This window comes from Anopheles merus, chromosome 2R (genome assembly GCF_017562075.2).
Source record: "Anopheles merus strain MAF chromosome 2R, AmerM5.1, whole genome shotgun sequence".
Lineage (NCBI taxonomy): Eukaryota > Metazoa > Arthropoda > Insecta > Diptera > Culicidae > Anopheles > Anopheles merus.
Window position 1 is genome coordinate 10,654,389 of NC_054082.1, and position 13,108 is coordinate 10,667,496.

Below are 13,108 nucleotides of genomic sequence, written 5' to 3' on the forward strand. Positions count from 1 at the left end.
TCCCAACCAACCCTGTGCACGCTGTCAAAGTGACGGGCGCGCACAGAAACGTCAAACCGCGGTATTTTCTTCATAAACACAAACCAAGGGCGCAAGTCGTGTTGGCTTTCGTGCAGCGCACTACCTTTCGGCAGCGATAAAATTCGGTGTAATTTAGTGGAAAAGCACAAGTAATACTACATCGAGCGTGTCCGGTAAGTTGTGCACCGTGTAGTGCATGGGAAGGAACCGTAATTCGTCAACTAAGCCGAAGCGATTCCACCAGCGGAAGATGCGGCACTTTTGTTTGCTGGTGTGCGTGTGTGTGCCTGTGTGTACGTGCGGGAGCGAGAGCGTGTGTGATTGTTTGTTATGCGGTTTGTTCGTGATCGTCCGGTGCGGTGCCATAGAACTGGCTGCCGCGTAATTTTGGTACAAATTCTATGATTTATGAATCACTCCGCGAGTAGAGATGACGTTGAACACGGTTGCGCTAATGTATGTTCTATGGCTGCTCCGCGCTGGGCGGCATATGTGTTGCGGGGAGGCAATTTTGGGTGGTATGTTGCAGCTGCTTCTTTCGCCTTCGGAAAGTTCGTTGACTTTTGCGCCTAATGTGGGTGGTGTCTGGGGGGCTTATGTACCGCGTACCGCGTGGGAAAAACCGTGGAAGCATGGATGAAAGCATTGTATTGCGAAAAGTATTGGAAAGCAGGTGAAATGTTCTGATTCGCATGACCTTTACCAATGACAGAACCCTTAAAATGTTTGTTTTGTCCTTCGTACAGGAATGTATAAAATCGATAGTTGTGTTATTGTGTGATGCAAAAGATTAGTGATGATAATGACCGGGTGTATTAGTTTAAAAAAATAGAAGAAAAAAAAATACACAAATTCCACCAAGCCTGTGCCGCTGCTGCCGGTTTAGAGCCCTGCCGAAGACTGCAAACAAAATAAACTGTGCGAACTGTCAGTGGCCGTTTATTTGACAGCGGAAGAAAAATCGTCCGTCAGCGATAGAGCAGAACACACACAGCAGCCAAAAGTAAAAGATTTGGTAGGAAAGCAGCCGTAAATAGCGTAACCATAAAGGGTCATAATGGAGTGAACTGCGCTGCAGTCGCTGGCCGGACCCTTTGCACGTGCATTGCCGATCGTTGTACACGCGGGGCCTATACGCATCACGGGCGCTCGGTGACTGCGCGGTGGTGAAGTAATCACGCAAGAGGCAGTGCAACAACAACAGCAGTAAAAACAACATTGTCCGGACGAGCAAAGAAACGGCAAAAAAGAAGGCCTTCGCCAAGTGCCGAGTGCTTCCAGCAGCTGCCGCAATTTATAAGTGCTGATTTTGCAGCTCGACGACGGCTCGCTCTCGTTTTGTGCGTTGTGAAATGTAGGTCGTACTAAGGTGTAGCTCTTGAAGTTGTGTGCTGCGTGGAGAGGGAAAATAGTCCTCTGTTTTTCATTGTAAACACTGTCCCGGGGAGAGGTGTTGCGGTGGGTGTCTCCCCAAGCGTATTTTCCGGTTAACAGGCGGGACGATTGCTTGGTTAGGTAAAACTGGAACGATAATGTACGAACTTGCACAAACACATCTAGTACTCGAGGAGGGCAATTGCGTTCCCTTATCAACCATCCATCCCTGTGCCTTGCATTGTATTGCATTGTTGTTTTTGCAGCTTGCTAAACGTAGCTTGTTTTCTCTCATTGTAGATTGCAGACACTGAAGCGAATACATTGACGAAAGCACACTGTCCCATCCAGCAATCCAGAGCGGGAATTAAAAGGGTGCGGGTGTTGGTAGCACAGCCACAAGGGTCATGTCATGTCAGTCAACGACACGAGCACAGGAGGATCCGTACGCGTTCACGGAATCGGCACCGCTGCAGGCGAACTCACTGGCGTACGCAAACCATTCGAGTGCAGTTAGTGGTAGTGGTAACAGCAGCAGCAGCTCCAGCAATAGCAGCTCCAGCAGCAGCAATAATGCAACAACCACCTCGACCACCATACAGACCGCGTCCTCCGGGGCGAGTCTGCTCCTCACGACGACCAACGCGGTCGGAACGGCATCCAAGGATAAAATAGTAACCGTCTCCCCATCCGTAAACGCTTCATCCCCGGCCACACTGAAAGTGCGCTACAATGGCGTGGTGGCAACGGGGCCAACGATTGTAAGGGCCCCCATGACGGTCGGCACGACGGTGCCCGTGTTCACGAAACCGGTGCAAATAAGGGCACAGACGTCGGCACAGGGTACGGGCACCCAGCCGGCACAGCAAACGGTGACGGTCGGCAAACTGATCAAGAAGGTGCTGCCCCAGCAGAATGGACCGATGATAACGACCGTCGTTGCGGGCGGGACGAAAATAATTTCCCGCCAAGGGGCGGGCGGACAGCAGCAGCTGCAGCCGGTGATATCAACGGCCGGTGGGTCGATTTTAAAGTTTATCAAAATTCCACCCCAACAGCTGGCGAAGGGAACGGCGGCCGGTGGGACGACGATACCGCAGGGAAGCTTCATTCAGGTAACCGCCACAGGGGAGGGCGCGGGCAGGAAGCTGCTAGTGAACAGTGGGGCCGGTAGCAATGGCGTAAGTCCAACCATTTCCGTCGCTACCACCACGGCAAGGATAGCAACGGGCGGGACGGCTGCCGTCAGCCGGAACGTTGCCGGCGTGACGGTGGTGCCGAGCCTTCCCACCGGTCTGCCGACCAAGATCCGGCTAATGCAGCCGCAGATGCAAGGGAAACTGATTTTGCAAACGTCCAACAGTGGTACTGGCACGCAAATTGCTACTCCGGTTAGTGTAGCGACGCTGCGAAATACGCTCGTGAAGCAAGCACAACAGCAAAAACAACAACAGCAACAACAGCAACAACAGCAACAACAGCAGCAAACACAACAGCCGCAACAACAACCCCAACTGCTGCAACAGAAGCAGCAACAGCAACAACAGCAGCAAATTTTGCAACAAAAGACAGTTACATTACAACAGCAGCCAACTGCCCCTACGCCAAAGCAGCCCCAAATCATTCAACAACCCTTACAGCAACAGCAGAAATCCCAACCACAGCAGCAGCCCCAAAAACCCACTCCCTCGCAAGTGCAGCAACAGCCGATTCTACTCAGACAGCCAACGAACGTACCGCAGTTGAAACAAAAGCAAATCCTAACCATCCAAACATCGCAATCATTGTCGCAAACGTTGGCGAAAGTAACGTCTCCGCAGCAACAGCAGCAGCAACAGCAGATAGCTAAGCCACAACCGTTGGTACAACAACCCCAAACGTTACCAAATCGAGAAAATGCCGACAGCACACAACATTTGGTAAAACCACCGGTTCAAAGCGCTACGGTTCAGCAGCAGCCACAGCCGCAGCAAGTGGCGAGTTCCAAAAGTCTACTGCAGCAGTCAGTGCCCAAACAGTCGTTGCTTTTGCAGCAGCAACAACAGTCCCAACCGCTGCAGCAGTCAGTGAAACAGACGCCATCGCCTGCGGTGCAGTCCACCGCTAAACCACAGCCGACGGCACAGCAATCCCAATCGCTGCTGCTACAGACCCAGCGAAAACAGCAACAATCGGTCGCCGTATCTCCAGGGAGTAAGGTGCGGCCTGTACCGCAGCCCCAGAAAGTGGTCACCTCGGTAGCGCCCGTGTCCCTGCTCACCTCGTCGGTGGTCACGACTAAGGGTGGCTCACTGCTGGTGAAAGTGAACGAACCGTTGGCAGGAAAATCGCAAAAGGACGGTGCAATCAGAACGCCAGTCGCCTCCCCCGATGTGCGGCGTGTTGTGCAGCAGCAGCAAAGTTTGCTCGTTGGGTCGGGAAATGTGGCCGCCTCTGTTCCGCTTACTCCAAAAGCACGCGATCAATCACCAGCGGCCAATAGTGCGGAGAAGAACATACGCCCATCCCCAGCACCGGCAGCATCGGTTGCGGCCGAGGCTAAAGTAGCTCCGGTGATTGCGAAAAAAGATGCAGCAGACGCGATTGCTCCTTCCAGTACCAAGGACAGTGTGGCGCCAAGGGAAATCAAGCTTACAGAACAACCCACCCCTCAGGAGTCGAAACAACAGCAGGCGACGAAACTGGGAGACTCGCTGAGTGCGGCCACTGCGAACGGAAAGGTGGTGCGGCAGGCAATGGGCCGCAAGTCGGCAGCTTCGGGAAAAACGCCTGCCAAAGTGCAAAAGACGGGCAAGCGAACCTATAGCCAGCATGCACTGGAAGACCAGCAACAGCCGCTTGCTCGTGGAAGGACATCTTCGGTGGAACTTAATGCCACGATCGGTGGCAATGTTTCGCCATTGCCGTTAACAAGCGCCGTTACCAGCTTACCGAGCTCAGCTCACGTCTCGCCCGGTTTATCCCAGGCCAGCTTAGCCGCTACATCGCCACTGGCCAGTGTGAAGCTGGAACAGGAGGTGGATATAAAGCAGGAAGACGAGGAGTCTGATGATGAAAAGCCCGTCAAGCAACAGCGCTTTACAACACCCTCGGTTCCGGGCGCGGTCGTGGTACCGTCGAGACGCCCGAAGGTGAAGGAATGGCATGCGCCCGGTGCGTACCTGTTCGATCTGAAAGATCCGGGCGACGAGTCGGACGACGATGCGTACGATGAGTACCCGAACACGCTTTCCTTCTGGTACGAGGAATCGATTGCAATCACCGTACCGGAGAGCAGCACGTCCAGCTGGGGAATGAATTCGACGCAGCGGGGGACGCTGTCCGGTAGTGGGCGAGGCGGAAAGAACAAATCGGCCCGCCGAACGCAGGACGCCAAGTTCCAGATACGCATGCTGTCGCGCGACGAGCAGCTGGAGCTGAAAAAGGCTTACCTGCAGCGGCGGGCAGTCCAGTGCAGGAATGGTTTGCGGATGCGCAGCATAGCGGCGGCCGCCACCAAGAAGCGATTGGAATCGATGGCAATAATGGTCGCCAAGCTGGACAAGCGCCGGCAGGCGGAGCTCAACAAACAGAGGTAAGTGTTCTTGCTTTGCAAACTTGGCAACGGGCGCAAGCCCACAAGGATCAACTAATTGCAAAATCTATTGCTTTCCTTGTAGTGAAAAAACGCCCTGTGCTCACGAGGGCTGCACCAACTCGGCCCTTGTAATGACGGCCCACTGCTACGATCACATTACGGAGGACACGGAGCAGTGTTTGTTTCAGCGATGCACTGCCAAGTTTTCCGACAACAGCCAGTGCCGGGTGCCGGTGTTTGACGTTAGCCACGAGCTGATCCTCTGCAAGGAGCACGCCTGGAAGCACGACAATCACGACAAGATGTCCCAGGAGGTGAAAATGCACAAGAAGCCGACGCCGGCAGTGGCGCTGGCAACGGCAACGACAACGGCAACGTCAGCCCCCAACCCGCCGACAATGGCAGCAGGGCGCAAGAAGCAGAAACTCGCCCAACCGCCGGTCTTGGTGCGAACGCAGAAGCGGCCCAAAAAGAAGAAGAAGCTTACACCATTGCAGCAGCAAATACTTTTGCAGCAGCAGCAGTACAAGCAGCAGTTTGCGATGCTGCACCATCATCCCGCTAGCCAGGGGCAAGCGAAACAATCTGCTCCTGCTGCTGCTACTGCTGCAAACCAGCTACAGCGACCGACAGCGGAAACGAAGTTGGTGTTACAGCAACAGCAGCCCCAGCAGCAGCAGCAACAGCGATCCTTACTGAACTCTTCGTACAGTAATGGTAAAGTGCAAGGACAGTTTAAGGTGTCGTCGCCGATAGCTCTATCCAAGGCAACGCCAACGCCGGTAGCTGCTCAGCCCGTCCCGCGGCAGCAGCTTCTGGCCAATGGTGTCACTAAAAGCCCACCGAAACCTGTCCAAAGTTCGAACATGCCCTCCCACCCAACAGCGCAAGCGAGTCGTCAGTCACACATTCCTGCTGCTGCTGCTGCCGTTGCCAATAACCGAACCGGACCTGTCAGTGTCGCTGGATCGACCGTTTACCGAGCGCCACATAATAACAGTGCGACCGCGAAGATCGTGGAGCAGATAGAGCACGATCACGAGCAGCAGCAACTGTCGCAGCAGCACGGTAACGCACCGCCGTCTGTAAACACGCAAGATCTGCTGACGATTTGTGAGAACAGCTCCGCGTACGCCAGCTCGGAAGACACCGGTGTTGGTGGGCTGTCGGAATCCGAGCTGTTGGCGACGCAGGATGTGATAGGTAAGCGATGCGATAGCGTGCCAGAGGTACACAGTGATTGCATTTTGATGTGTGCGTTTTCCCATTTGCAGAGGAGATTATACCATTTGAGTTTAGTAATCTACTGCATCCGAATGTGCTGAGCCATTTGCCGCAGGATGCATTGAATGAGCTGCTTTGTCTGGGTGCAGGTAAGTACTGCAGGAAGACAGTTTCTTTGGACAACTCTTATTTGTGATGGTATTTTTGTTGTTGCTCTTCCAGAGCCGGTAGAGGACGATACGGGTGATTCTCACGAGAGTTGTCCGCGCGAGGTGGAGGACGACATCGAGCGTGCCCTGGAGCATGTGAAATCGCTCGACGATATGGCGGTAGAACCGAGCAGCTTGTTGGGCGATTTCCTCGACAATGTGGACGATGAGATGCTGGACGGATCGGATATGTGCACCGACGAGCAAATGCTCCAGCCGTCAAACAAGACGGGCGAGATTAGAGGCATGGTGCATACGTAAGTAGGGTCGGGCATTGGCCGGAGAGTGAGTTGAGCTTTGTTGCAGTGAGGTCATTTTTCACGACAAGCAATTGAGGTGAAGGACATGGTTGAGTTGATAGCTTTAAATTTAAATGCACTGCTGGAAGTTGTGTTTTAAAGCTTATCCTGATTCCTGAGGCTCACCACCAACACCGATTGTTGTTGTGCGGTGTTGGTAGACCACAAACAAGTTTTCTAATTTGACTAGTTTCCCGATGATTGAGTGGTTGAGTTTTTCTTTTCAATACTCACACTTGCATCTGCGATGCGCGCTCAATTTTGCTCCCTTTAGCTCCATTTTTGGCACCCATCTTACACCGGCATGGCCCTGAAACATTTCTTCTCGCTCTTCACGCCAGTGTGTCAAGTCTTCTTGCACTGCAGTGTATAAACCCGAGTGTGTAGGGTTTTTTTTTGTGTAAAATCAAAATAACTTACTGCGTTGGCTGTAAAAGCACACCGTCGAAATTACGCTTTCATCTTAATCATAACGAAAAATAATAACAATTGTAAGTACCGTTCACAATCGGAATCGCCAGAGCATATCCTGGGTTCGCGAGTCGGGACAGGCGAAGCTTTTAATAAACATTCACTGTAAATAGCATTGAGTAGTGTGAAGTAATCACAAACGTGTGGAGCATCCGTAGCGCAGGAATGAGTTTTCCCTTCATAAGATGTGGTTGTCTGACTGTGTGTGTGTGTTGTGACGGAAGGTGTTGTTCAGTGAAACGATAGCAGAGTTAGAGATAATGGCACCCATAGTGGAAGCTGTGTGAGCGTGTGAAGAGCAGAGATGAATATGTCCCAGTAAATACGTAAACGGTTAGATGGATTCAAAAGAGTTGTTGTTAGCAGAGAAGCTGTAGCATTTAGTGTGGCATCGTCGAGCAGAAGAAAACAAAGATCCCTCGTCCAGTACGCGTGCGGTTTGTGTGTGGTGACTCAATGTATAGTAAAACAACCCCCTCGACCCTTTGTTATCGCACACCGATTTGATGCATTTACGATGCATGCCGTTGTACATATACAATATAAATACAGAGTAACATTTACCACTATCCACAGCGCCACATAAACAAGATATATCTATTTTAACACACGAAATCGATAACTGTACCTGATTAAAACAAAAGCAAACACACACACACACACGTGGGTGCGGTTTTTTGGCGTTCATTTTTACAAAACAATAAACGGTACGCTTTGTTTGGGTTTGCTTCGCACGTAGAGTGCATCTTGGCGAGAGGCATACACAGAGGGAAGATGAGTTTTGCCATCCTTATCCTCTCCCGGGGGATTGGGGATTGGTCCGGTTTGAGCTGATCGATACAGTGTGTGGTGGAAAGGATCGTAGCCGTATACACTACTTAGTGCGTTGATCACGAGACACCACCGTCGAACCTATACGTTCATGTAAAAATATTATAATTTAAGGGGGAAACAGGAAACGGGGATGTGACTCAAACTCATGTTAATACGACACTTTACGAGACAGACTGTGAAGTACCATGGAGGGGGAAGTCGGATGTTACGAATGTAAGCCTCTATCTCTGACCACTCATAACCTGAGGGCGAGAACCGGGGTAAGCTTTAGTTTTCTTGTAGTGAGAAACCGTGCAAAACACAGTAATCGTACCAACTTATCCTATGCATACATTCAACCTGTATGGGAAGCAGTAGAACCTTTAGCCAGCTAGCGTTAAACAAAACAAAAAAAAACACACATTATGATCTCTACAGTATTCACAACGAGAGCTCTCAGCTGAATGGTGTTGTGTGTGTTGTAGATTTCTGTATAGTAACGGCAGTAACAGTTAGGTAAGCGCAGATGAACCACCAACGGAGAAAAAAAAAGGACAAACCCTACAAGAATACTAGCGAGAACTGTACGCTTGTTTAATAAACACATACGAAACACAATTAATTGTAACAGTGCTTTTTGTAATAAAACGGTAGTAAAACCCAAAAAATTAGCATCCAGCGACCCGCTTCTTAGTGTGATGAGGAAAGAACAGTGCATTAAGCGAGTCATCTAATCACTAAACTTCTTACAATCGCGTCTATGTTTTTGTGATTTATGTTATCTTTTCCATTCGCCGTTTATCGTTCTTCAGTCACGAGACAGATATGCCGTTTCTTAATCGCGCCCTCCGACAAAAAAACGTGCCAAACGCATATTTTGGTCAATCATCTCATTGTCTCCAATACTAAAACCCCCCCTCAAGTTTACACCAGGTGATAACGTACGAAGGGATTTCGGGTAATCGACGCGCAAAGCCAGACAGGGTTTATTATGCTTTTTAGTGCACAGGGCGCCCAACGGGGGGTGGATGACATGCACATGATATCGGACGCGAAATGTGATAATAAAGCAGATCGTTATTAAGGTGGCGCAAGGGCGCAGATTTAGGGCGTGTCCTACTGGTTGCCTTATCGTTATCATTGGTAAAGGAACGGTAGCCGAAATTCGATCAAATCCTTCCCAGTCGAGTATTTAAAGAGGTTCGCGTTGTGCGGCAAGGCTTCAAATTCATCCAGTCGCGTTAACTCGCAACACGTTGAATACGTACGTAGAATGAGAAGTGTGATAGTGTATAGTGTGGCGGCAGCAGTGCTGTTGCTGGTGGTGGCCGTATCGGAGGCCCAGATTCATCCGGACATCATTGAAGATGCTCATCTAGACTCGGTATGTAGCTTGCGGCAGGACGATACGGTGTGCGGTACTTCATGTAATGCAATCCCCTGTTTTCCTTTCCCTCCATAGATTGGTCTGCTGCGCAAGTATGGCTACCCGGCCGAGGAGCATATCATCGAAACGGACGACGGCTATCTGCTGGGCGTGCACCGTTGCCCGGGCAGCCCGCTGTCACCACCGGCCCCGGGCAAACCGGTCGTGCTGCTGCAGCACGGTATGCTGAGCTCGTCCGCCGACTACATCCTGATGGGGCCAGACACCAGCCTGGCGTACATGCTGGCCGACGCCGGGTACGACGTGTGGATGGGCAATGCGCGCGGCAACCGGTACTCGCGGCGCCATCGCTTCCGCAGCAACACGACGCAAACGTTCTGGGACTTTTCGTGGCACGAGGTCGGCAGCATCGACATCCCGAACATGATCGACTACATACTGGTGCGGACGGGGCAGCAGTCGCTGCAGTACGTTGGCCACTCGCAGGGTACGACCGCGTACTGGGTGATGATGTCGCAGCATCCGTACTACAATCGGCGCATCAAGAGCATGCACGCGCTGGCGCCGGCCGCCTACATGCACAACACGCGCAGCCCGTACGTGCTGTTCCTCGCGACCTTCCTGTACACGACCGACCTGATGCTGCAGATGATGGGCACGTGGTGGTTCGAGCCGACCAACGAGATGGACATCCAGGGCGGGCTGCAGAACTGCCACGACGGTGCACCGTTCCAGGACATGTGCTCGATCAACACGTTCCTGATTGCGGGCTTCAACACGGAGGAAGTCAACTCGGTAAGACGGTGGGACGCTGTTGCGCTGTTCCACGATGCCAAAGGTGCCTATTGTAATGTGTTTTGGTTTTGTCCTTGCCCTTTCTAGACCATGCTGCCCGTCATCCATGCCCACTCGCCCGCCGGTGCCTCGACGATGCAGATGATCCACCACGCACAGACGATCCGGTCGCGCATCTTCAGACAGTACGATCACGGGCCGATGAACATGGTCCGTTACGGGCAGCTAACGCCGCCGGTCTACAATCTGGCCAACGTGCAGGCACCGACACTGTTCTACCACAGCACGAACGATTGGCTGGCCACACCGGCCGACGTGGAGCTGCTGTATCGCGAGCTGCCGAACGTGGTGAAGCGCTACCTGGTGCCGCTGCCAGCCTTCAACCATCTCGATTTTGTGTGGGCCATCAACGTCCGATCGCTGCTGTACAACGAACTGCTGGCTGATCTGAGGGCGTACGTGTAAAAGCGGTTGTGGAAATACATCCTCGATTGATGCACCTGCTTTTTTGCAACGAAGCCTGTGAAGATTGTAAAGAGACTGTTTATTGTTAGCAATACTGTAAACTTGAATAGACTAAGCTAGATTCTTACACACCTTTGGGGTTGTTTTCGTCCCGTTCCAATTGTGTTTTCAAGAGAAAGGGTAGGGATTTCCGTGCATACAATGGCGGCGGAAGACATTAATCGGGTTTCGCGTACATTCGCGCTATCATTTCGAGATTGGGCTACCGGTTAAAATCCAAACCGAAGAGACCCCCCCACGGGAAAGACGTCAATCGAGGTAAATGCGTTAAGTCGCTACCGGCTACCGGGGGTTTACTACTAATCGGTGCGCCCGAGATAAGATTGAGAAGCGCAATTTACGATGACGGTACGAATGCGAGTACGCAGCGTAGATTATTGCGTTGCTGCTAATCCGTTGGAACAGGACGGAAGGTTTCAGGCATCACCTTATTATTTGGTAGGCGATTGTCTTGTGCTTTAGGATATGGTTGCATGACAAACTTGCGTATCACAAATCACGTTGAGCTGGTCGTGTCTAAGCTGTATAATGTGCTGGTTGGAACGTATCAATATTTATTCTTGATGTATTGATGCGGAAAAATTGGAATTTCTTTAAGGAGCAGTTTAATGTCTGCCGAAACAAATTCATACTAGAATTGTTGAAACATTGTTAATGCAATAAAAACAATTTCTACCAAGCATTTTATGACCAAGAACTTTGTGAACAAGAAGTTTGCGACCAAGAAGTTTGCGACCATCATGTTTGTTTTACCTAGAAATTTGTGAATAAGAAGTTTGTCACCAAGCTTTTTCCAACCAAGAAGTTTTCGACCAAGAATTTGGCAACGAAGAATTTTGTGATCATGGTGTTTTCCACCCAGAATTTGGCAACCAAGCATTTTGCGACGAAGAAACTTGCGTCCAAGAATTTTGCGACCAAGAAGTTTACCACCAAGCTTTTTGTGACCTAAATTAACATTATAAAATACGTTTAACGTAATCCGTGGTCCAATCCTGACGATATTTTCCGTCATTTTGGATGCAAGCTTAATACTTTAACCTAGGTTATACAGGGTTTCTCACGATTTATTGGTCAGTTCCCATGATTCTTTGGTGCGTTCCCAGGGTTTTTATCGTTGATCGTAACCCATAGATTTTTGGTTCCTTTCCTTAATTTATTGGTATCGTCCGATTGGATATCAATACAAATAAACCAAATAATGCTGGGAAACGGCAAACAAATCATGGAAACGCACCAAAAATATATGTGAATCAATCAAAAATGTATGGGAACCAACCAATAAATCGTGGGAAACCCTGTAAGTTCTTTTTGCCTTTACCTTTGCTGAAAACTACCTGCGAAACTGGTGGCCCTAACCTGATGGATGAAAATGGTCGACTTCTTTACTATATAGACTAAGGTATTTTCTGTGGTGTAATAACAATCTTACACTGGCGACATGTTTTTCTTTGTCCAAATTGCGAAAATTGCATCTAAAGACACACACAGACAGTGAAGTGCATCATTAGATTCGTGTCCCATCAGATGCTGCCATTCGCTTGATCGCCCTTTGGCAAACAACGAAGCGACAAACACCGTCAACGAATTCGCATCCCCTGGCGGTGCTGTTGGTGGTGCATCGCTGTGTGCATTTGCACTTGCGATTGCAACACGCATCAAGCAGCAGGTGTGGATGGTGCACATGCGATGCTCTACCTACTGTCGATTATGCACTTCCATTAGCCGTAGGGATGGGTAGTAGCGTGCCCATCACATACACCCACAAGAGAGTGATGAAAATCACTCTCACTTTCTTTCGCACGTCCTTCCTTTCTCTCTCTCTCTCTCTCTCTCTCTCTTTGACGGTGGTTCGAAGGGTTTTTTTTCGGCGAAATGCATCCACTGCACACGCGGGATGCACATCACACAGTACCGGTGCATCCTCCTCATGGGACGACGATTGTTCTAGGTGCCTGGTACTATAACACACCCGCAGAACACGGTCTTTCACCCTCCGGAAGAAAGAGAGAGAGCAGTTCGGTTCGGATGGGTGGATCAATTTTGGGACATTAGTAATACGCAGCTGCTCATGAGTACGTGTATTATGCACCGTACGCGAATGCATATGCGCAACAAGTGGTTTCGATATCGGAGTGGCCTCACACACAGCCACACACACACACACACACACACGCACGCGCCATTTGTGTCGAGTGCACGAGCCGCAGCGCCGGATGAAGGTTGTCCTGACCGATTTTAGTTTGTTTGTTTGTTGTTGTTTTGGACACTTTTTGTGTGTCTTGCAAGCATTTGAACAGGAGCACAACACACACACACACACACACACACACGCGCGCGCGCGTTTTGTGCGAACAGATGGATGAATGGGCACGCGTCGCGGTGTTACCTTCCCGGGTGCGTGCGTTCCCGT

The 13,108-nt window shown here is 50.6% G+C and overlaps 2 protein-coding genes across 7 annotated transcripts; both read left to right on the forward strand.

The window, feature by feature from the left end:
- The first annotated feature begins 49 nt into the window (after window positions 1–49).
- Window positions 50–8,395, forward strand: LOC121587946. 6 transcript variants are annotated; one of them, XM_041905329.1, is made up of 5 exons: window positions 50–194; window positions 1,696–4,969; window positions 5,055–6,175; window positions 6,247–6,345; window positions 6,419–8,395. In XM_041905329.1, the coding sequence occupies exons 2-5, from the start codon at window positions 1,803–1,805 to the stop codon at window positions 6,664–6,666; spliced, it is 4,635 nt and encodes a 1,544-aa protein (XP_041761263.1). In that variant the 5' UTR covers window positions 50–194; window positions 1,696–1,802; the 3' UTR covers window positions 6,667–8,395. The 6 variants fall into 6 exon arrangements, with proteins under 6 accessions (XP_041761263.1, XP_041761264.1, XP_041761269.1 ...); XM_041905330.1 differs by lacking the exon at window positions 50–194 and adding an exon at window positions 947–1,375; XM_041905335.1 differs by lacking the exon at window positions 50–194 and adding an exon at window positions 973–1,036.
- An 801-nt stretch (window positions 8,396–9,196) lies between these two features.
- Window positions 9,197–10,762, forward strand: LOC121587947 (lipase 3-like). The gene is made up of 3 exons (XM_041905336.1): window positions 9,197–9,372; window positions 9,451–10,170; window positions 10,258–10,762. Exons 1-3 carry the CDS (start codon window positions 9,262–9,264, stop codon window positions 10,633–10,635), a joined length of 1,209 nt encoding a protein of 402 aa, XP_041761270.1. The 5' UTR covers window positions 9,197–9,261; the 3' UTR covers window positions 10,636–10,762.
- Window positions 10,763–13,108: the final 2,346 nt, after the last annotated feature.

Coding starts and splice junctions, on each gene's coding strand:
- LOC121587947 (XM_041905336.1), top strand. CDS start 9,262: ATGAGAAGTGTGATAGTGTATAGTGTGGCGGCAGCAGTGCTGTTGCTG. Junction 9,373..9,450: donor AAGATGCTCATCTAGACTCG/GTATGTAGCTTG, acceptor TTCCCTCCATAG/ATTGGTCTGCTGCGCAAGTA. Junction 10,171..10,257: donor ACACGGAGGAAGTCAACTCG/GTAAGACGGTGG, acceptor TGCCCTTTCTAG/ACCATGCTGCCCGTCATCCA.
- LOC121587946 (XM_041905329.1), top strand. CDS start 1,803: ATGTCATGTCAGTCAACGACACGAGCACAGGAGGATCCGTACGCGTTC. Junction 4,970..5,054: donor GCGGAGCTCAACAAACAGAG/GTAAGTGTTCTT, acceptor CTTTCCTTGTAG/TGAAAAAACGCCCTGTGCTC. Junction 6,176..6,246: donor GGCGACGCAGGATGTGATAG/GTAAGCGATGCG, acceptor TCCCATTTGCAG/AGGAGATTATACCATTTGAG.